General features: G+C 44.4%; 1 protein-coding gene across 1 annotated transcript; it reads right to left on the bottom strand.

Moving 5' to 3' along the window:
- Window positions 1-357: 357 nt before the first annotated feature.
- Window positions 358-10,724, bottom strand: BPIFA3 (BPI fold containing family A member 3). Its single transcript, XM_005896918.2, has 7 exons — window positions 10,601-10,724; window positions 4,788-4,938; window positions 3,669-3,776; window positions 2,642-2,791; window positions 1,395-1,479; window positions 910-973; window positions 358-392 (listed from the first exon to the last, which is right to left on the bottom strand). Exons 1-7 carry the CDS (start codon window positions 10,722-10,724, stop codon window positions 358-360), a joined length of 717 nt encoding a protein of 238 aa, XP_005896980.1.
- Between the last annotated feature and the right edge of the window lie 13,850 nt (window positions 10,725-24,574).

Genomic DNA, 24,574 nt, shown 5'->3' with positions numbered 1-24,574 from the left:
AGATCTGTGGATGGGGGCTACTGGCTGCCAATTACAGGATAAGAAACGATGTTTTCTGTGTCATTTCTGGGCTGATGAGCAAACCCAGGCATATCCAGTCTCAGGATGGATCTTCATCAGGTCTGACTTTTGGAACCCAAACCTCAGGACCTAGGCAGAAGGCCTTTTGCACTCTTCAGAGCTAGAATTTATTATGGAAGAGGACAGGATGTCCATAGAACCTGTGGTACAAGTTTTTGGAGCATCAGAAGTCCCACCATAAGGGAGACTTAAGGTCTCCAAGTGTGTTATTTCCCTCTAATGGATCAGTGGCTGCTGAAGGGTGCTCAAGTCTGGTTCATGGAAGGTTGGCTGGACTCAAAGTTGGTTGAGTTTGTGAGCAATATCCTGTTCTGTAAGGAGAAGAGGCAGAATCAGTCACCAGGTGTCTGCCCCCAAATCCCCAGCTCCACACTGAAGGGGTCTCTCATCCTTTCATGATGACCAAGGCCCAGTGCTGGGAACATTTGCACTGAAACTCTTCAAACGATATCTAATCACTTCTTGTGTCTTCCATTCACAGTGAGTTCCCTGATGGCAGGAACTTTATCTGTTTGTCTGCAACTGGGGCTCAGGTGAGCTCAGGTAGGGGGGTCAGTGCTCCCTAAAGGATTGAGCGGAGATCTTGGGGGAAGCTCTGGTGACCTGGAGGTTTGATGGGGTACAGCCTGATTGGTAGGGGTGCCCTCCACTGTCCCACCTCACTTGGGGACAGTGATGGTCATGGTCACACATTCACCTCCGAGTGTCCTCAGAGCACATGCAGGCACCCCTCAGAAGGCCTCCATGGGAGCTGAAGCAGGGACAGCTCTCTTGTCCATTTGCCCATCTTCAGTCCTCCCCACCAAATGGACACAGATGCTCACTTACCCATGAGACTTTTCAACAGTTTCACATCCAGCTGCCTGAGTATCTCGTCAATCAGAGGACATACCTGGGCCACCAGGACAGAAAGAAGGGTCAGACCAGGGACTGGAATAAGAAAACTGGAAGGCTTGTGGCTGGGAGCCATGGGATTTCAACAAGGAATCATGGCAAGAGTGGCTCTCCTGTATTGAGTGCCAACTATTTGCCAGGAGCCATGCACCACACTACTCTGCTTTGTCCCCCTGAATCTCTGTGACTTTCTGTGAAATAGAGAGTGTGATGGCTCCCATGCTACAGATGGGGAAACTGAGGTCCAGGGAGGCTAAGTCACTTGCCTAAAGACACAGCCAGTAGATGGCAAAACTGAACATTTTAATGGAGATTTCCCAGGTTCTAAAGACCCATTTCTCCAATGAAATGCCAATATATATGCCCTGACCCACAGACTCAGGGATGCCCAAGGTGAAAACCCTTTTTCTCAAACTTACCTGACTTTCTATCAGATGTGGGATAACTTTTTCCAGGTTATCTCTGAAGTTGCGGAGAAAAGGATTCACCTTTGGTGGGATAGCTCTAGAAAGAGAGGTGGGTGTATTGCACAGATAAATACAGGAAACACCAATGGCAAGGGCTGTGTGTGGAGGGCATCTCACAGCCATTGACTCCTCAGCCAGCTCTACACGAGAGCTGTCACTGTAAGCAGTAATCGAAGGGCGAAATGATATGCCTTGCCCAAGGTCACACAGCTAGTTAAGTGCTGATTAGATTAGAACCAGGTCAGTAGCCACACCCCACAGTCCTTTTTGTGGATGTCTGGCATGATCTAGGCATTCAGTGAATATCTGATGAATAAATGAACTGACATACACTGAGGACCTAGTTGCTTTCAGCCATCTGGAATTATGGAGAGAAATCAGACATAGATCTTGCCCTTGAGGGACTCACTAGTCTGTTGGGATTCACTCACTTGGTCAGCCAGCTTACAGATCTTCATTTAGATCTGTTATTTTCTATCTTGCTCACTACTGTATCCCTAGCAGTAAGCGCACCGTGCCTAGCACATAGTAGGCTCTCATCAAGTATCTGTCGACTGGCTGAGTGATGAGGAGGAGCTTTAAAGGAGAAGGGAGGGGCGTGTAGGCCTAAGGATGAAAATATATCATGCTGATGGAGGGAGTCCTGAGAGGCTCGAGGGCACAGGGCCGCAGAGTGGGGCACGGGACAGGACAGGCAGGGCCTTGAGTGACAGCCAGGAGTTTGCTCTCTATCCAGAGGGTGTTGGAGAACCGCTGGAGAGTTTGAAGCAGAGGTGGGGGGAACAAGACCAGATTTCTGGGCTGGGGGAGAATGAAGACCAGAAAATCTCCCTGCTGCAGGGGGAGAACGGAGTGAAGGCAGTGAGGTCTGAGTCAGGGAAAGCCGGAGGAGGTTCAGAAAGTGGACTATGAGCCCGGCCAGTGGGTGTGAGGATGGAAAGAGAGGGAGCAGGTGAGGGTTGCCAGGAGGTCACTGATGGGACCTGGTGAAGATGGCCTGTGGGGAGGGGGAGGAAGAGTCTGGCTTCTGGGAGGGTGGCAGGGCCATCCCCAGGATGGGAATGCAGGAGGAGGAAGAGATCTGGGGGAAAGCATGAGGTCGGTCTAGGGCTTTCCCAGGAGCTGGTGGAGATGTGCGACCGAAGCCAGTGCCGGTCCGGAAGGGGCCCAGCCCTGGGAAGGGGTAGCTGGGATCTTACTCAGTGAGGAAGGTCGTGTGGACACTCCTGGGCTCCACGTGGCATTTGCCTATCACCAGATCCCTCCGGCCAAACTCATCTTTCTCCAGCCAGAACTCCACAGAGAGGTTCATGCGTTCGTGTGTCTTTATGATATGGTTATTGAAGGGCCTGGGGATGAGACAGCAGAGGAGAGGGAAGGGCAGGAGACAGAAAAAGAGTAGAAGGAGGAGAAAGCAGCCAATATGGAGAGTGGCTGTTTTGCCAAACCAGCCCAGTGGGGCTCCACGGTGCCTGGATGTTAAATTCTGTTGTCAGTGATTAAGGAGAAAAATGTTATTAGCCTGAGTGGCTTCCAAAGATCCTTTTAAATAGACTAGATTAGGGGGCCTTTGGGCTTCCCTGGTTGCTCAGATGGTAAAATAATCTGCCCGCAAGCCAAGAGACCCAGGTTCAATTCCTACGTTGGGAAGATCCCCTGGAGAAAGGAATGGCAACCCACTCCATTATTCTTGCCTGGGAAATCCCATGGACGGAGGAGCCTGGCAGGCTACAGTCTATGGGGTGGCAAAGAGTCAGACATGACTGAGTGACTAACACTTTCTGGGAGGGGGCTTTGGAAATTAAAAAATGGAGATTTAATTTTATTATAAAAATCTTTATCATTTAGTGGAGCCCTCCATTTCCTTGGGAGCAGCAAATGTTAAAGGACAGTTTAAACAGGCAGAGGGAAGGGTGATGAGATCATTAAAGTGTTTCTCTTTTTAAAGATCGTTATAGGGAACTCACATAGGTTTAAATGAGCAAATGACCTGTCTCCACTTATCACTGATCGCCATCCACATTTCAGCTGAAGAAACCAAGGCTCAGAGAGGTGAAGTGACTTGCTTGAGGTTACATAGCAAGTGAGTTTGGAAACCAGGATTTGAAACCAGGTTGGGGCAGAAAGATCTGGGTTCCCCAAATGGCCAAAATCTGCCTGCCCCCACTCCCGGCTTCCCAATGAAGAGGAACAGTGCCCTTTAGACCCTGCTTCTGAATGACTCACAGTCTCAAGTCAATGTCAAATCCAAGTGAGATGTTTGCTGTGAACCACTCCTTATGGAAAGACATCCGGATCCCACCATAGTCCAGCTGAGCGTTGGTAATGTTGGCACTACACAAGGAAGGAGAAAAAGGCCCCCACCAATGCTGAAGGACCTCAGACCTCAAGACCTCGGGTTGACAGACAAGGCTGGCAGTTGGGTTTGGAGTCAGATCCTTTTACAGATGTTCTGCTGGCAAGAGCTCCCGGTAGGAGTCCTGGGCTGCAAGCTGACCCCAAGCACCCCTAACAGCTCCATACAGCTGTCTCGTGAAACCCACAGCCAACTGCAGACCCAGCCACTGGGCTTGTTCTCAGAGCCAGCCTAATACTCTCAGAGGATGACTGTTAAAGGAATGAATGAAGGGAAGCGATTGTGGCCTCATACATCAAGGTGATGAGCACTGGCACTCATTAAAATGGAGGGAATAAGGCATTCAGATCACAGAGAAGGCAGGTCAAGGGCACAGAAGGTGTTACAGCTGAGTAGCTTTGAAACCTGCATCCATTGAGAGGAAGGAGGGAAAGTGAAGGTGAAAGACAGGCCCAGTTCTGTGAGACTGATTATACCAACGGCTATGCAGTTGTTTAACCAGTGGCTATGCAGTGGCTATGAGTGCAGTGGGGAAAGCCCCTAACAACTCCAGGATGCAGCGGTCATTATGCCCATTTCACTGATGGGACTCAAGGCTGAAGCTCGGGAAGCTCAAATGCCTTGCCCAGGGTCACACAGCTTTCAAGCAATAAAGTGGGGTTCGAATGTCTGACTCTAGCCCTGGGTTCCTATGGCACCCCAGATGTTATCCGGGCTGTGCTCTGGGTACCTATGTCTCATAGATGAGATCAGAGTGGTCCAAAAATTTCCCCAAAGTTGGTGGCAGCGCCAGGATGTAAGTGAGGACACTTTTGCTCCCGAAACCTCTACCTTTAATGACTATGCTGTGCTGCCTTCCCCAGTGACGCCCCAACTCATCTTCCCTCCTTCCTTCTTCATAGGGCTTGCACCTCCAGGCCTCAGCTCTGCCCTCTGACCCAGAGCCTTTTAAGGAATCCCAGGGCCAGGGATGGTGTTCAGGATCTCACCTGCCTTCTTGATGGTGATGAAGGCTCATGCTGCCGATTAGCCAGCCCACCATCCCCGGGGCCATCTTCCCAGAGGCATTCAGACTGTCCAGGAGGTGAATGTTCTGGATTCGGCCCTCTGTATTGTGCTTCATGAGGCCCTGGGCAATAACTGGAAATGGACATGGGACAGTGACATTGCACGATGTCCTGGCAAAAGTTGGGGGGCGGGTGTTGGAGCCAGGAGGCCCAGGTTGCTGGCTGCAGCACCCACTTCTTGCCGAGTGACTGCTGGGGGCTTCCCTGGTGGCTCAGATGGTAAAGAAATCTGCCTGAAATGCAGGAGACCAAACGTTTGATCTCTGGAGGAAGACCCCCTGGAGCAGGAAATGCAACCCACTCCAGCACCCAGTGCTCTTGCCTGGAGAATTCCATGGACAGAGGAGCCTGGCAGGCTACAGTCCATGGGTCACAAAGAGTCCCTGGTTTCACGGAAGACTCTTACCCAACTTTATAAAAAGGTAATTATGAAAGTAAATGGGAAAAGAAGATGCAAAATTCATTTTATGAGCCTAGTATGACTTGCTTCAAGAACAGTACAAGACTGATGACCTAGAAGGGTGGGGTGGAGTGGTGTGAGGGAGGCTCAAGAGGGAAGGAGCACACGTATACTTATAGCTGATTCACGTTGTCGTATAGCAGAAACCAACACAACACTGCAAAGCAATTATCCTCCAATTAAAAATAAAAAATTAGAAAAAAAGAACAGTACAAGGGAAGTTATGTATCAGTTTTATATATATATGAAAAATTTGCTAAGATGCTAAATAAATGACTAGCTAACAAATCTAATAGTTCAGTTCAGTTCAGTTGCTCAGTCGTGTCCATCTCTTTGCGACCCCATGAATCACAGCACGCCAGGTCTCCCTGTCCATCACCAACTCCCAGAGTTCACTCAGACTCACGTCCATCGAGTCAGTGATGCCATCCAGCCATCTCATCCTCTGTCGTCCCCTTCTCCTCTTGCCCCCAATCCCTCCCAGCATCAGAGTCCTTTCCAATGAGTCAACTCTTCGCATGAGGTGGCCAAAGTACTGGAGTTTCAGCTTTAGCATCATTCCTTCCAAAGAAATCCCAGGACTGATCTCCTTCAGAATGGACTGGCTGGATCTCCTTGCAGTCCAAGGGACTCTCAAGAGTCTTCTCCAACACCACAGTTCAAAAGCATCAATTCTTCAGAGCTCAGCCTTCTTCACAGTCCAACTCTCACATCCATACATGACCACTGGAAAAACCATAGCCTTGACTAGACGAACCTTTGTTGGCCAAGTAATGTCTCTGCTTTTGAATATGCTATCTAGGTTGGTCATAACTTTTCTTCCAAGGAGTAAGAATCTTTTAATTTCACGGCTTCAATCACCATCTGCAGTGATTTTGGAGGCCCCCAAAATAAAGTCTGACACTGTTTCCACTGTTTCCCCATCTATTTCCCATGAAGTGATAGGACCAGATGCCATGATCTTTGTTTTCTGAATGTTGAGCTTTAAGCCAACTTTTTCACTCTCCTCTTTCACTTTCATCAAGAGGCTTTTGAGTTCCTCTTCACTTTCTGCCATAAGGGTGGTGTCATCTGCATATCTGAGGTTATTGATATTTCTCCCGGCAATCTTGATTCCAGCTTGTGTTTCTTCCAGTCCAGCGTTTCTCATGATGTACTCTGCATATAAGTTAAATAAGCAGGGTGACAATATACAGCCTTGACGTACTCCTTTTCCTATTTGGAACCAGTCTGTTGTTCCATGTCCAGTTCTAACTGTTGCTTCCTGACCTGCATATAGGTTTCTTAAGAGGCAGGTCAGGTGGTCTGGTATTCCCATCTCTTTAAGAATTTTCCACAGTTTCTTGTGATTCATACCGTCAAAGGCTTTGGTGAACTAAAATGAATTGGAATGGGTGAATTTAACTCAGATGACCATTATATCTACTACTGTGGGCAGGAATCCCTTAGAAGAGATGGAGTAGCCATCATGGTCAACAAAAGAGTCTGAAATGCAGTACTTGAATGCAATCTCAAAAATGACAGAATGATCTCTGTTCATTTCCAAGGCAAACCATTCAATATCACAGTAATCCAAGTCTATGCCCCAACCAGTAATGCTGAAGAAGCTGAAGTTGAACGGTGCTATGAAGACCTACAAGACCTTTTAGAACTAACATCCAAAAAAGATATCCTTTTCATTATAGGGGACTGGAATGCAAAAGTAGGAAGTCAAGAAACACCTGGAGTAACAGGCAAATTTGGCCTTGGAATACGGAATGAAGCAGGGCAAAGGCTAATAGAGTTTTGCCAAGAGAATGCACTGGTCATAGCAAACACCCTCTTCCAACACACAAGAGAAGACTCTACACATGGACATCACCAGATGGTCAACACTGAAATCAGATTGATTATATTCTTTGCAGCCAAAGATGGAGAAGCTCTATACAGTCAACAAAAACAAAACCGGGAGCTGACTGTGACTCAGCTCCTTATTGCCAAATTCAGACTGAAATTGAAGAAAGTAGGGAAAACCACTAGACCATTCAGGTATGACCTAAATCAAATCCCTTATGATTATACAGTGGAAGTGAGAAATAGATTTAAAGGACTAGATCTGATAGACAGAGTGCCTGATGAACTATGGATGGAGGTTTGTGACACTGTACAGGAGACAGGGATCAAGACCATGCCCATGGAAAAGAAATGCAAAAAAGCAAAATGGCTGTCTGAGGAGGCCTTACAAATAGCTGTGAAAAGAAGAGAAGCGAAAAGCAAAGGAGAAATATCTAATGCAGAGTTCCAAAGAATAGCAAGAAGAGATAAGAAAGCCTTCTTCAGTGATCAATGCAAAGAAATAGAGGAAAACAATAGAATGGGAAAGACCAGAGATCTCTTCAAGAAAATTAGAGATACCAAGGGAACATTTCATGCAAAGATGGGCTCGATAAAGGACAGAAATGGTATGGACCTAACAGAAGCAGAAGATATTAAGAAGAGGTGGCAAGAATACACAGAAGAACTACAGAAAAAAGATCTTCATGACCCAGATAATCACAATGGTATGATCACTCACCTAAAGCCAGACACCCTGGAATGTGAAGTCAAATGGGTCTTAGAAAGCATCACTACGAACAAAGCTAGTGGAGGTGATGAAATTCCAGTTGAGCTCTTTCAAATCCTCAAAGATGATGCTGTGAAAGTGCTGCACTCAATATGCCAGCAAATTTGGAAGACTCAGCAGTGGCCACAGGACTGGAAAAGGTCAGTTTTCATTCCAATCCCAAAGAAAGGCAATGCCAAAGAATGCTCAAACTACCGCACAGTTTCACTCATCTCACACGCTAGTAAAGTAACGCTCAAAATTCTCCAAGCCAGGCTTCAGCAATACGTGAACCGTGAACTTCCAGATATTCAAGCTGGTTTTAGAAAAGGCAGAGGAACTAGAGATCAAATTGCCAACATCCGCTGGATCATCAAAAAAGCATGAGAGTTCCAGAAAAACCTAATAGTACATTATAAAAATATGACATGACATTACAAAATATAAATTTTGGTTTGCTACGTTATAGATACATTATAGTATACTACAAAAATACATTATAAAATAGTAGCTTGGAAAGATATAATTATAGTACATTATAAAATATAATATTTATTTTAGAAATGGTAGGATGGGTTTAACATAAGAAAATCTGTTAATATAATTTATCATATTAACATAATAGGTATAAGTTTTAGTATGGTAATTTTTAGATGCAGAAAAGCACTTGTTAAAGGCTAATATGGATTTATGATTAAGAAAAATTTAGGAAACTAGGAATATAAGGGGACTTCTTTAACAAAATAAAAACTATATTCCAAAAACCTACAGAAAATATACTTAGTGAAGAATTCTAGATATATTCCCACCCCTATAGGAGACCTTGGCTCTACTGCAAAATAAGAAAAAGGCATAAGAACTATAAGGTTTAGAAGAAAATAGGAAAGACTGTCACTATTTGCAGATGATGTAATACTCTAGACAGAAAATTGAACAGAATAAATAAGACAAATTATTAGAACTAATAAACCATAAGACTTTGGGGTAGCAGATTAATTTTCAGAAATCAACAACTTTCCTCTCATCTGTACCAGCAATACCAACTAGAAAACATAATAGAAAATCAGGCAGTATTTACTGAGGCAACAAAACTCACAAAATCTCTAGGAATCAATTTTACAAAGCATGCTCAAAGCATTTACTGAACTTTAAAATTCTATTAAGGGTTATAAAATAAAATCTGAATAAATGAAAAGTTATACTAAGTTTGCAATTGGATAATGTAATATTGCAAAAATATCATTAAATTCATAAACAAATTCAATGAAATCCTAATTAAATTTCCAGAAGATTATTTTTTCTTTTTCAATGAACTAAACCCAGTCTAAAATTCATTTGGAAGAAGAAAGTTCTATCAGATGAAATGGCATTTTACGAAGATGTAGTGTTTAAAATACTATGTTCTTGGTACGGAAACAGTTACACAGAAACAGAACACAGAACTCAAAAAGGAATCCACGTGTTTGGAAACTTAATCATTTAGTAGATGAGTTGAGAAAATGGACTCATATGGAGAGAAGTGAAGTTGAATCTCTAACTTACGTATATAAATATACATAAAGACAGCCTCCAAATAAATTAAAATCTTACATGTAAGTTTGAAAATATTCCTGTTCAATGAAGCATCTACAAACAAAGTTAACAGGTGACAGTTTGGGAGAAATGTTAGCAGTACTTAGACTGAGAAGGGACTAACGTCAAATAAATTAACATCTCCTCAAATGAAAGAGAATTAAAAAAATGGAAAGCAAATAGAAAAATGGGCAAAGGGTAAGAAAAGGGAATTCAAAGAAGTCAAAATGGCTAAAGAAATTAAGATGTGATGCTCAGGACCTCCGTGGTGGCCCAGTGGTTAAGAATTCACTGGCTAAGGACCCATATACTGCAGGGTGACTAAGCCCATGCACCCCAACTGCTGAGTCCACGCTCCAGAACCCAGGAGCTGCAACTACCGAGCTGACATGCTGCATCTACGGCAGTCTGCACGCCTAGAGCCTGTGCTCTGCAGCAAGAGAAGCCAGGCAATGAGAAGCCCGTGCACGGCGACGAGGAGCAGCCCCTACATGTGGAAACTAGAGAAAGCAACGGAGACCCAGTGCAGTCATAAATAAATAAATAAAGTTAAAAAAGGATATGATGCTCAAAGTTCCTACTAATCAGGTAGTTAAGCTACAACAATTAGATATTGCTCACAACAAAACAAAACAGACTAGCAGACATTTAGAAAGATGACATTATGTACTGAATTGCGTTACCCCTCCCCAAATGAACATAATGTCCAGAAAAAAAACAGTAAAAAAAAAATGAAGTCTTATTTATTGGGTTGGCATCAACTTAATTAAGATGTCATGGAAGAACCTGAACAACCATTATGGCCAACCTATGTTTTACAAGGATATGGGCATTTCAAAACACATATATTAAACACACTGCATTGCCTGCCAAGGAAAGAGGGAATAATAAGAGGTTGAGGGGAAAATAACATAAAATAACACAAGAGGGGCCTTGCTATTGTGCCTGATAATGACAATGTGCTATGAATAGGCATATGATCAACTCAACCTCAATTTTTTGTACTTCGAGTCTACGAAAAAGAGAAAGAAAAGAGGGTAAGTGACTGATTCCAGCTCACCTAGCTGGGTAATGCTTTCCCACCCTCCCTGTGACAGCGGGCAGAGCATGAGGTTAGCTTACTTCTTGCCAGAGCCGATTTGCTGTCTGTGTGAGTCTTGGCCAGGCCAGGCTGGTGTGGCTTGTGTAGGGCTGAGGGCAAGGCCAGCAAGCCGAGGAGGACCAGGAGCCTCCAGACAGAATGCATCTTGGGTTCTGGGACCTGTGGGTATCAAGAAAGATCAGTTGATACACAGGTGGATGGCTGCAAGGGTGGCCACCGGGATGAATGGACTCATGGTTTTTGGTAGGAAGATGACACCAGAGTTAGCCCCCAGCATGCTCTGGGAGGTGTTGTGATGGGCTCTGGCAGCTGCCGCTGGGCTTGCTCACATGGTGAGGGCAGCAGGTGGAACACGGGTGAGGCCAGGGATCCAGAGGGAGGCTTGGTTGCTTGGAGACACCCAGTAGAGCCCACTGTTGGGTCATCCAGCAGGGGTCCTCTCCAAGACTCTGCAAAGCCTGGATGTTGGTGACTCTTCAGTGAATAAATGAATGAATGAATGGGTGAGGATGGCTAATCTCAGGCTTCCCAATTGGGCTAGGATTTTCCTAAGGGCAGGATCATCTGTAATGTCTACCACCATGCTTGGTTGGTAGAAATTAAGTGCTGGTGATTGTTTATTGATGACTGAATGATTGAATACATGAAATAATGAGATACATGAATACATGAATAGTGGTTAGTCTCTGTTCAGTTCAGTTCAGTCACTCAGTCGTGTATGACTCTTTGCGACTCCAGGGACTGCAGCAAGCCAAGCTTCCTGTTCATCACCAACTCCCAGAGCTTACTCAAACTCATGTCCATTGAGTCGGTGATGCCATCCAACCATCTCATCCTCTGTCATCCCCTTCTCCTCCTGCCTTCAATCTTTCCCAGCATCAGGGCCTTTTCCAATGAGTCAGTTCTTCGCATCAGGTGGCCAAAGTATTGGAATTTCAGCTTCAGCATCAATCCTTCCAATGAATATTCAGGACTGATTTCCTTTAGGATGGACTGGCTGGATCTCCTTGCAGTCCAAGGGACTCTCAAGAATCTTCTCCAACACCACAGTTCAAAAGCATCAACTCTTCAGCTCTTAGCTTTCTTTATAGTCCAACTCTAACATCCATACATGACTACTCTAAAAACCACAGCTTTGACTAGACGGACCTTTGTTGGTAAAGTAATGTCTCTGCTTTTTAATATGCTATCTAGGTTGGTCATAGCTTTTCTTCCAAGGAGTAAGCGTCTTTTAATTTCATGGCTGCAATCACCATCTGCAGTGAGTTTGGAGCCCCCAAAATAAAGCCTCTCACTGTTTCCACTGTTTTCCCATCTATTTGCCATGAAATGATGAGACCAGATGCCATGATCTTCGTTTTCTGAATTTTGAGCTTTAAGCCAACTTTTTCACTCTCCTCTTTCACTTTCATCAAGAGGCTCTTTAGTTCTTCTTCACTTTCTGCAGGAAGTCAGAAACACCTGGAGTAACAGGCAAATTTGGCCTTGGAATATGGAATGAAGCAGGGCAAAGACTAATAGAGTTTAAGATGGAAGCTCTATACAGTCAGCAAAAACAAGACCAGGAGCTGACTGTGGCTCAGATCATGAACTCCTTATTGCCAAATTCAGACTTAAATTGAAGAAAGTAGGAAAACCACTAGACCATTCAGGTATGACCTAAATCAAATCCCTTATGATTATACAGTGGAAGTGAGAGAAATAGATTTAAGGGCCTAGATCTGATAGATAGAGTGCCTGATGAACTATGGAATGAGGTTTGTGACATTGTACAGGAGACAGGGATCAAGACCATCCCCATGGAAAAAGAAATGCAAAAAAGCAAAATGGCTGTCTGGGAGGCCTTACAAATAGCTGTGAAAAGAAGAAGAAGCGAAAAGCAAAGGAGAAAAGGAAAGATATAAACATCTGAATGCAGAGTTCAAGAATAGCAAGAAGAGATAAAAAAGCCTTCTTCAGTGATCAATGCAAAGAAATGAGAAAACAACAGAATGGGAAAGACTAGAGATCTCTTCAAGAAAATTAGAGATACCAAAGGGAACATTTCATGCAAAGATGGGCTCGATAAAGGACAGAAATGGTATGGACCTAACAGAAGCAGAAGATATTAAGAAGAGGTGGCAAGAATACACAGAAGAACTGTACAAAAGATCTTCATGACCCAGATAATCACGATGGTGTGATCACTGACCTAGAGCCAGACATCCTGGAATGTGAAGTCAAGTGGGCCTTAGAAAGCATCACTATGAACAAAGCTAGTGGAGGTGATGGAATTCCAGTTGAGCTATTTCAAATCCTGAAAGATGATGCTGTGAAAGTGCTGCACTCAATATGCCAGCAAATTTGGAAAACTCAGCAGTGGCCACAGGACTGGAAAAGGTCAGTTTTCATTCAATCCCAAGAAAGGCAATGCCAAAGAATGCTCAAACTACCGCACAATTGCACTCATCTCACGCTAGTAAAGTAATGCTCAAAATTCTCAAGCCAGGCTTCAGCAATCGTGAACCGTGAACTTTCCTGATGTTCAAGCTGGTTTTAGAAAAGGCAGAGGAACCAGAGATCAAATTGCCAACATCTGCTGGATCATGGAAAAAGCAAGAGAGTTCAGAAAAACAAATTTAGGAAACTAGGAATATAAGGGGACTTCTTTAACAAAATAAAAAACTATATTCAAAACCTACAGAAAATATACTTAGTGAAGAATTCTAGATATATTCCACCCCTATAGGAGACCTTGGCTCTACTGCAAAATAAGAAAAAAAGGCATAAGAACTATAAGGTTTAGAAAGAAAATAGGAAAGACTGTCACTATTTGCAAATGATGTAATACTCTAGACAGAAAAATTGAACAGAATAAATAAGACAAATTATTAGAACTAATAAACCATAAGACTTTGGGGTAGCAGATTAATTTTCAAAAATCAACAACTTTCCTCTCATCTGTACCAGCAATACCAACTAGAAACCATAATAGAAAATCAGGCAGTATTTACTGAGGCAACAAAACTCACAAAATCTCTAGGAATCAATTTTACAAAGCATGCTCAAAGCATTTACTGAACTTTAAAATTCTATTAAGGGTTATAAAATAAAATCTGAATAAATGAAAAGTTATACTAAGTTTGCAATTGGATAATGTAATATTGCAAAAATATCATTAAATTCATAAACAAATTCAATGAAATCCTAATTAAATTTCAGAAGATTACTTTTCTTTTTCAATGAACTAAACCCAGTCTAAAATTCATTTGGAAGAAGAAAGTTCTATCAGATGAAATGGCATTTTACAAGGATGTAGTGTTTAAAATACTATGTTCTTGGTACGGAAACAGTTACACAGAAACAGAACACAGAACTCAAAAGGAATCCACGTGTTTGGAAACTTAATCATTTAGTAGATGAGTTGAGAAAAATGGACTCATATGGGAGAAGTGAAGTTGAATCTCTAACTTACGTATATAAATATACATAAAGACAGCCTCCAAATAAATTAAAATCTTACATGTAAGTTTGAAAATATTCCTGTTCAATGAAGCATCTACAAACAAAGTTAACAGGTGACAGTTTGGGAGAAATGTTAGCAGTACTTAGACTGAGAAGGGACTAACGTCAAATAAATTAACATCTCCTCAAATGAAAGAGAATTAAAAAAATGGAAAGCAAATAGAAAAATGGGCAAAGGGTAAGAAAAGGGAATTCAAAGAAGTCAAAATGGCTAAAGAAATTAAGATGTGATGCTCAGGACCTCCGTGGTGGCCCAGTGGTTAAGAATTCACTGGCTAAGGACCCATATACTGCAGGGTGACTAAGCCCATGCACCCCAACTGCTGAGTCCACGCTCCAGAGCCCAGGAGCTGCAACTACCGAGCTGACATGCTGCATCTCGGCAGTCTGCACGCCTAGAGCCTGTGCTCTGCAGCAAGAGAAGCCAGGCAATGAGAAGCCCGTGCGGCGAGCAGCCCCTACATGTGAAAACTGCAACGGAGACCCAGTGCAGTCATAAATAAATAAATAAAGTTAAAAAAGGATATGATGCTCAAAGTTCCTACTAATCAGGTAGTTAAGCTACAACAATTAGATATTGCTCACAACAAAACAAAACAGACTAGCAGACATTTAGAAAGATGACATTATGTACTGAATTGTGAAGCCTCAGACTCCAATTTGACTGTTTGGAGATGAAGGCTTGAGGAGGAGTTAAGCAAACCAGGTCTTAAGGGTCTTATAAGGACACCAGTCCCATTGGATTAAGGTGGGGCCTTAATCCAATGGGACTGGTGTCCTTATAAGAAGAAGGAGAGACACCAGAGTACACTCACTCACTCACTCTCTGTGTGCACACAGAGCAAAGGCTCGGTGAAGACACAAGGTGGCTGTCTGCAAGCCAAGAAGAGACGTTTCACCAGAAACCAACCCTGGCAACTTGAACTTCCAGCCTCCAGAGATGTGAGACAATAAATATCTGTTGTTCAAGCACCCTGGTCTGTAGTATCTTGCTATGGCAGCCCAAGAGGACTGATTCAGTGTTGGGAAACGTGGGGACAGAGGTATGCTTGTTTGCTACTGGAAGGGGTGTAATCATTCTAGAGAGCAACCTAGCAGTCTTTAAATTCAGTTTGCATCCGCTTTAGAGCCCAGCCATCTCCCTTTCGGATATACCCCAGAAAAATTCTCCCACAGGTTCTAAAAGGAACACATATGAGAATGTTCATCACCGTGCAGTTCATAATAGCAGGGAGTTGGGGACAACTCAAGTGTTCATCCCTAGGGAAATGGACAAGTGGTGGTGAAGTGGATGAATTTCATGGACTTTTCTGCACTAACATGAAGCAACATATGTCAACAGCATAATGTCCAGAAAAAACAGTAAAAAAAAAAAAATGAAGTCTTATTTATTGGGTTGGCATCAACTTAATTAAGATGTCATGGAAGAACCTGAACAACCATTATGGCCAACCTATGTTTTACAAGGATATGGGCATTTCAAAACACATATATTAAACACACTGCATTGCCTGCCAAGGAAGAGGGGAATAATAAGAGGTTGAGGGGAAAATAACATAAAATAACACAAGAGGGGCCTTGCTATTGTGCCTGATAATGACAATGTGCTATGAATAGGCATATGATCAACTCAACCTCAATTTTTTGTACTTCGAGTCTACGAAAAAGAGAAAGAAAAGAGGGTAAGTGACTGATTCCAGCTCACCTAGCTGGGTAATGCTTTCCCACCCTCCCTGTGACAGCGGGCAGAGCATGAGGTTAGCTTACTTCTTGCCAGAGCCGATTTGCTGTCTGTGTGAGTCTTGGCCAGGCCAGGCTGGTGTGGCTTGTGTAGGGCTGAGGGCAAGGCCAGCAAGCCGAGGAGGACCAGGAGCCTCCAGACAGAATGCATCTTGGGTTCTGGGACCTGTGGGTATCAAGAAAGATCAGTTGATACACAGGTGGATGGCTGCAAGGGTGGCCACCGGGATGAATGGACTCATGGTTTTTGGTAGGAAGATGACACCAGAGTTAGCCCCCCAGCATGCTCTGGGGAGGTGTTGTGATGGGCTCTGGCAGCTGCCGCCGGGGCTTGCTCACATGGTGAGGGCAGCAGGTGGAACACTGGGGTGAGGCCAGGGATCCAGAGGGAGGCTTGGTTGCTTGGAGACACCCAGTAGAGCCCACTGTTGGGTCATCCAGCAGGGGTCCTCTCCAAGACTCTGCAAAGCCTGGATGTTGGTGACTCTTCAGTGAATAAATGAATGAATGAATGGGTGAGGATGGCTAATCTCAGGCTTCCCAATTGGGCTAGGATTTTCCTAAGGGCAGGATCATCTGTAATGTCTACCACCATGCTTGGTTGGTAGAAATTAAGTGCTGGTGATTGTTTATTGATGACTGAATGATTGAATACATGAAATAATGAGATACATGAATACATGAATAGTGGTTAGTCTCTGTTCAGTTCAGTTCAGTCACTCAGTCGTGTATGACTCTTTGCGACTCCAGGGACTGCAGCAAGCCAAGCTTCCCTGTTCATCACCAACTCCCAGAGCTTACTCAAACTCATGTCCATTGAGTCGGTGATGCCATCCAACCATCTCATCCTCTGTCATCCCCTTCTCCTCCTGCCTTCAATCTTTCCCAGCATCAGGGCCTTTTCCAAAGAGTCAGTTCTTCGCATCAGGTGGCCAAAGTATTGGAATTTCAGCTTCAGCATCAATCCTTCCAATGAATATTCAGGACTGATTTCCTTTAGGATGGACTGGCTGGATCTCCTTGCAGTCCAAGGGACTCTCAAGAATCTTCTCCAACACCACAGTTCAAAAGCATCAACTCTTCAGCTCTTAGCTTTCTTTATAGTCCAACTCTAACATCCATACATGACTACTCTAAAAACCACAGCTTTGACTAGACGGACCTTTGTTGGTAAAGTAATGTCTCTGCTTTAATATGCTATCTAGGTTGGTCATAGCTTTTCTTCCAAGGAGTAAGCGTCTTTTAATTTCATGGCTGCAATCACCATCTGCAGTGAGTTTGGAGCCCCCAAAATAAAGCCTCTCACTGTTTCCACTGTTTTCCCATCTATTTGCCATGAAATGATGAGACCAGATGCCATGATCTTCGTTTTCTGAATTTTGAGCTTTAAGCCAACTTTTTCACTCTCCTCTTTCACTTTCATCAAGAGGCTCTTTAGTTCTTCTTCACTTTCTGCCATAAGGGTGGTGTCATCTGCATATCTGAGGTTATTGATATTTCTCCCAGCAATCTTGATTCCAGCTTGTGCTTCATCCAGTCCAGCATTTTGCATGATGTACTCTGTATATAAGTTAAATGAGAAGGTGACAATATGCAGCCTTGATGTATTCTTTTCCCAATTTAGAACCAGTCTGTTGTTCCATGTCCAATTCTAACTGTTGCTTCTTGACCTGCATACAGATTTCTCAGGAGGCAGGTCAGGTGGTCTGGTATTCCCATTTCCTGAAGAATTTTCCAGAGTTTATTGTGAAGCACACAGCCAAAGGCTTTACCATAATCAATAAAGAAGTAGATGTTTTTCTGGAACTCTTGTTTTTCAATGATCCAACAGATATTGGCAATTTGATCTCTGGTTCTTTTGCCTTTTCTAAATCCAGCTTGAACATCTGGAAGTTCACAGTTCATGTACTGTTAAAGCTTGGCTTGGAGAATTTTGAGGGTTGCTTTGCTAGCATGTGAGATGAATGCAATTTTGCGGTAGTATGAACATTCTTTGGCATTGCCTTTCTTTGCCTTTCTTTGGGATTGGAATGAAAACTGACTTTTTCCAGTCTTGTGGCCACTGCTCAATCTTCCAAATTTGCTGGCATATTGAGTGCAGCACTTTCACAGCATCCTCTTTTAGGATTTGGAATAGCTCAACTGGAATTCCATCACTTCCACTAGCTTTGTTCATAGTGATGCTTCCTAAGTCCCACTTGACTTCAGACTCCAGGATGTCTGGCTCTATGTGAGTGATCATACCATTGTGGTTATCTGGGTCATGAAGATCTTTTTTCTATAGTTCTTCTGTGTATTCTTGCAACCTCTTCTTAATAACTTCTGCTTCTGTTCAGTCCATACCATTTCTGTCCTTTATTGAGCCCATTTTTGCATTAAACGTTAATTAAGGATATAAAGAGTAATAGAATGAGGATAGCTCAGTAAAATTCAGTGAAGAAAAGAGGCTGAAATAAGGATAGCTCAGTGAGGAAATTCAGTGGAGAAAAGAGGCTGAATAATTCAGCCAGAAGGTAAGAGAAAGAACGACATGGTGAGACCAAGTTTGGTGAACAAGGCCCGCACTTTATTTTCCAAAGTAGTTTTATACCTTAAGTTATGCATAGAGGATAATGGGGGAAGGGGTAGAGTCAGGCAGCAAGCCAGGCTTTCTTCCTGCAAACTTATCATATGCAAAAGCTTAGGTGATTTGCATCATCTTCTGGCCCGGAGGCCTGTTAACATTTTAAGACCTTTTCTTCAGAAAACTTATTTTCTCTAAAGGTGATTGGTCAGAGCCACCCTCCAAAAAGCATTAGATAAAGTTGCATTCCTACAGAGCAAAGGTGTGGTGGGCTATAACAAGAAAAAGAATTAACTCAAGGGTCCCAGGTTACAAACATTAAAGCTACTATTTACACCAATTATATTAATCAATACACTGCCAGGGACACAGCAGGTAAGGGATATGGAAACTTAGCAGCAAACATTGGCCCAACAAGTGAAAATCCCTTCACCAATACAATTTCTAATCAATCTTTTAACTACTCAAAAGAATCTGTGTTTAGACAGTTTAGAACATCTCCTGCCTCTCACAGTTGGGAGGCTCTGAACAATCACATGAGGCCGGAAAAACCTATTCAGGCAGGCTAGAGGATTTCCAAAGGAGTTTGTAGGTTAAACACTGTCACACCCAGGAATTATTAACTGGAGCTGTAAGCTAACTCTTTTTTCAGAGAGGTAGTGGGGGACAGCCCCCCGTAAAGTCAGAGGTTTAGGTGAAAGCACAAGCAGAAAGTAGGCAGACTCTGGTTTTGGGGGTATATGCTCGAGAATTTCCAAGGGGACTCCTGAAGCTCGATCCCGCCTTTGCGTATGCCGAGCCTCCTTCCTCATGACCTTTGTCATGGGCGGAGTTCCTCACTGGCTCCCAGCAGTGATAGAATTCCAGTTGAGCTATTCCAGATCTGAAAATGATGCTGCACTCTCAATATGCAATATGCACTCAATATAACCTCCAACCATAGTTCTTCAGGCATTCTGTCTGTGGCCTCTCTGACTGCAACCCCTACTAAATCAAAAGCATCAGTTCAGGGTGATAGCTTTCCTCATTTGAGGTTCTCTCTCAGGGTTCATGATCCCCTTGAGGATGTTTGTAGAATATCAATTACTTTGAAATGTACTTTTCTACTCTTCCTGGTCTTGTGTAACCAGCTGGGATTTTGTTATTATTTTATTAAGAGAATTGGAGAAGAGAGGGCACTGTTGTCCTTGGCTCTTTGGAGGTGTGAACCGGGGGTGAGGGTAGGGGCTGTCAGTCCCACCTCATCACAGGCTGTGGTTCTCAGGGCCACTGAGTGTAAAGAAATGATGATGTGGAAGGTGTAGACTGTCCAGGTCTGGGGCATGATTTGGGAACAGGAAGCACTGCTCAGGGGTGAGCCCTGGATTTGGAGTCATAATCCGGAGAAGGCAATGGCACCCCACTCCAGTACTCTTGCCTGGAAAATCCCATGAACGGAGGGCCTGGTGGGTTGTAGTCCGTGGGGTCGCTAAGAGTTGGACATGACTGAGTGACTTCACTTTCACTAACGCATAATCACAGGTGGTTAAGAGCATGGGCTTCTCAGTCACACGGACCAGGATGCAAATCCTGGCTTTCCCTCCTGGCAGACTCAGTTTCCAGATCTGTAAAAAGAGGAGGAGCATCGTGCAGGGCTATAGTGAGAATTAAGGGGAATCATGCTCAGGGCGATGCTCAAAATGCTTGTAGCTATGATTGCGGTCACCCTCACCCTCGCCTCTCTGAGTCTCAGTTTCCTCACCTGTAAACTGGAGAAGCTGGCGGAGTGAATGACACCATGTATGATTAGCCTGGAGATGGTGCCCAGGACACTGAAAATGCACAGCATGTTAGGGAGCCACCTCTCCTGAGTGTGTCTGCAAATGAACGCGTGGCTGTTTGGGCAATTCTATCAGGAATTACAAGGCAGGGCTGTGTGCCTCCAGTGCCTGGAGGGCGTTTGCAGATGTCCAATCAGATGGTGGGCTTCGCTCTCATTCATTCAACAAACAAAGCCCTGAAGTGTTGAATGCTACATGTCAGGCACCATGGCTCCGAGCATCCAGGCGGGTTCCTCATCCTCTTGGTGCTCACATGCCCACGGGGAGACAGTCTTCAGCGAACATGTGGCTATGAAGCTGGGCTCTGCTGTGGAGTGGAGGTGGGAGGAGCTAAGCCAGGGTACAGTGAGGGAGACCTGGCTGGTGGGGAGGGGGTAATCAGAGAAAAGACCTGCCCAAGAAGGCAGAGTTGACATTTAAGGGAAAGACTACAGCTAGCTGAGTGTTGTCCCACCTCTGTCCCTGCTGGTGCTCCCAGAGAAGGGGGTGCTGGAGGGAGGCTCAGCTCTTCTGTAAGCAGCTACCTACGAGGATGGTGATGATATTTATCTGATGGCCTCATTCACCGTGCTAAGCCTGCTTCATGCAAGATCTAATTCTACCCTCCTGCCAAACATGAGGGGACGGGGACCCAGAGAAACCCACCAGCCTGCCTCCCCAGAGCAGTGAGATGCTGTTTCCCTTTGGAAGATGGAGCTGCTGGACATCCCAAACTTCACCCATTAGCAATCCCCAATACTATTTCAAATAACGTTCCTTAGAACAGGCTTCTTTACGTTTTGGGGAGACATTTGGAAATGTGATGAAAACTTGGGTTTGTGATGATAAACATATATGTACCTGGTTTAAAAATGTTGCTCACTGTAGCAGAATTTCTGTGGTCCTCCTAAGGCATGTAGGTAATTGGCTTTCAAATTGTGGTGTTGGAGAAGACTCTTGAGAGTCCTTTGGACTGCAAGGAGATCACAGTCAATCCTAAAGGAAATCAATCCTGAATATTCATTGGAAGAACTGATACTGAAGCTGAAACTTCAATCCTTTGACTACCTAATGTGAAGAGCCAACTCATTGGAAAAGACCCTGTTGCTGGGAAAGATTGAGGGCAGGAGGAGAAGGGGCGACAGAGAATGAGATGTTTGGATGGCATCACTGACTCAATGGACACGAGTCTGAGCAAATTCGGGGAAATGGTGATGGACAGGGAAGACTGTCATGCTGCAGCCCATGGGGTCGCAAGGAGTTGGACACAACTGAGCGACTGAACAACAGTTGGCTTTCCAAGAGTTTGACTTGCAGGAACATTGATTTGTCCACTCAACCACTATTTCCTGTGGGCCCACTATGTGCCAGGTACTGCACTTGGTTTGGGCAATATCAGGATCCCTGCTTCTCTTGCAGCTTATAGTCTGGGGAGAGAATCCGGACAAAAGATGAACAATACATGAAATAATTACGAATTGTATTGAGGGGGTAAAGTGAGGTGAGACTGGGAATTGCAGGGAGGTCACTTTGGACAAGGGTTAGGGAGATTCTCTGGAGAAAGTGGCCTCTGAACTGGAACCAGGAGAAGGAGATGGAGCTGGCCTTGGGCACTTATGTAAGAGCTGCCAGCAGATGGAACCACAGGCTAAAGGCCCTGCGGTGGGAGAAGGCTCAGCAGGTCAGAGGAACAAAAGAACTGGGTGTGGCTGGGACCATCAGGTAAGAAGTTAGCAGCCATGTGCCCAGAAGAGGCCCCGGCTCACATCCACAGCTCCAGGGAGGGGCATCCAGCCATGAAAGGGGACAGGCGCCCCTGGCAGAGTGAAGGCTGTGCAAGTGCTGTGTGCGAGTGCCCTCCTGTGGCCATTGGGAGTGGCTTCCCCCATCTCCTTGCGCTCTAAGACAGCTTAAGGTCCCCCAGGGCAGAGGTCTTCAAACTTCAGGGAGCAGCAGAGCAAGTGGGTAACAGGCAGCCTCCCGCACCTGAATCAGCAGGGTTTGGGACAGGCCTTCTTGGTCCACTCATTGAGAATCACTTGTCTAAGGAATGGGATCCATTATTCATTGATATGCTATTTATCACACAAGATTAGAACTTTAATCCACATACAAGTTTCCCTAAAATGGAGGTAGGGGCCTTCCTGAATGGAATATTGGAATTTAACAAAAAAGGATGACAGTGGGTTCTACCGTGGCCTGGAGAAGGGGAAGAGAAGACAGAAGAGCTGGGGTTTCTGGGGCATTGCAGTACTTTTGGAGGGATGGGTGGTCCTTGTGAAAATTCAGATTTCTAGGCCACCCCTGAGCCATGGAGTCAGAGTCTCCCTGCATATGGGACCTGGGAATGAGCTTCTGGGCCATTCTGCTGTACAGGGTGCAGGAGGTCTGTTCAGCTGAAATAAGAGTAATGATACTAGTCAACATTTGTTGAGTGCTGACTGTGCATGAGGGGCCATCTAAGTGCCTTCCTTGTAATTGCTTAGTTAGTCCTCCACGCCACCCCTGAGGTAGGTACTGTTGTTATTGGCCTCCCTTTGCAGAGGCACAGAGAGGTTAGGTAAAATTCCCAGTCACCCAGCTGTGGGAGGTGGGGCTGGGGCAGGAACCAGGCAGCCAGACCCACAGGAGGGAGATCAGAGGAGCTGTCACTCATTTCCCACCAAGCTCCCATCCTACACTCCTCTGTGCCCCCCAACACCATCCATAGCCCCCCCCCAGGCAGCACAAGGAGAGGCAGGAAGAGTAACAAGAGCAGACTCATTGAATCCCGAATCTGTACCAGGCTCTGCTCTAATTCTCTGTAGATTAATTTGACGACTCCTCCCAACAACCCTTGAGGCTTGCTTTGTTGTTGCCCCATTTCACAGATGCAAAGCCTGAGACACAGAGAGATGGGGGCACTTGCCTACAGACACGCACCCAAAAGTGTGAAGTTGTCTGATAATAGTAGGCGCTAGTTTGTCTCTGGATAAATTCACTCACAGTTCTCACCCTTCGTTCTGGGCTCTGTGAGCTTGCCTTGTCCAGTGGCATTTCCTCTCGTATTCTACAGAGACCGCTAAAGAGTCCGTGGGACCCGCATGGCGAATATCAAAGACTTTCAATGAGCCGGAGTTGCTGGGGCACCAGGGGAGTGAAGACTGCCCGTCTTGCCACAACCGTGAACACTCTGGACCACAAGAGGGCAGAAGCTGACTCCATCCAGCCCAGGGTCCTGCACAGCGGAGGTGTTCTCAGGACGGGGGAAGGCGGGTCATCCGGGGGCACCAGCCATTCAGGGCCACAATGCTGGCCTTAAATGTCAGCCAGTGGGAAGGAGGGAATGTGCTTGAGCCCTTACTACACACATCAGACCTCAGCATCCATCGTAAGAAGTTAGAAAAAGAGTCAGCTAAACCCAAAGGGAGCAGAAGCAAGGAAGTAATAAAAGTCAAAGTAGAAACTAATGAAATAAATGCAGAAAAATAGTAGAGAAAATAAAATCAAAAGCTGTTTCTCTTAGAAGATTAATAAAATTGAAAAAGTCTCAGCAGAGAGATTAGGAAAGGGAGAGGACACAAGTGACCAATATTGCGAATGAAAGGGGTGGCAGTATTACAGACTTCACAGGTATTAAAAGGTTAATAAAGAAATATTGTGAAGAATTCTGTGACAGTAAAATCTACAACTTAGACAAAAATAAAGTCCTTGAAAGACACAAACTACCAAAGCTTCTCTAGAAGAAATCGATGACCTGAAAAGCTCTATATCACTTACAGAAATTGAATTTGTAGAAAAAGCCTTAGCACACAGAAAACACTAGGCTAAGATCATGTCATCACCAAACACGACATTATATCCAAGCTATTCCAGAAAACTGAAGAGGAAGGAAGACTTACCAAGTTCTCCTCTGAGGCCAGCCTTACCCTAATACCAAAACCAGACTAATACAGACCAATGTCCATTGTGAACACAGAGACAAAACCCCCCAAAATTTTAGTGATTTAAATATGGTAATGTATAAAAAGGGTAACACATCTTGACTATGTAAGGGCTTATCTCAAGAATGAAATATTGGTTTGGCATTTGAAAATCACCACATTAACAAACTAAAGAAGAAAAATTACACAACTCAGTAGATACTTAAAAAGCATTTTATATATCTCCAACATCTAGATTTGATAAAAACTTTCATCTTGCTAGGAATTGAAGGGAACTTCCTCAGTCTGATAAAGTAAAGGGCATCTACACAAAACCTATAACTAACATTGTAGTTAATGGTGAAAGACTGAATGCTTCCCCACTAATTTCAGGGACCAGACAAGGATGTCGGCTCTCACCACTTCTGTTTAACATTGTTCTGGATGTTCTACCTAGACGGGAAAGGAAATTAAACAGCTGGATCA

Source organism: Bos mutus, chromosome 13 (assembly GCF_027580195.1).
Source record: "Bos mutus isolate GX-2022 chromosome 13, NWIPB_WYAK_1.1, whole genome shotgun sequence".
Classification (NCBI taxonomy): domain Eukaryota; kingdom Metazoa; phylum Chordata; class Mammalia; order Artiodactyla; family Bovidae; genus Bos; species Bos mutus.
This window is presented reverse-complemented; position numbering and strand designations above follow the sequence as displayed.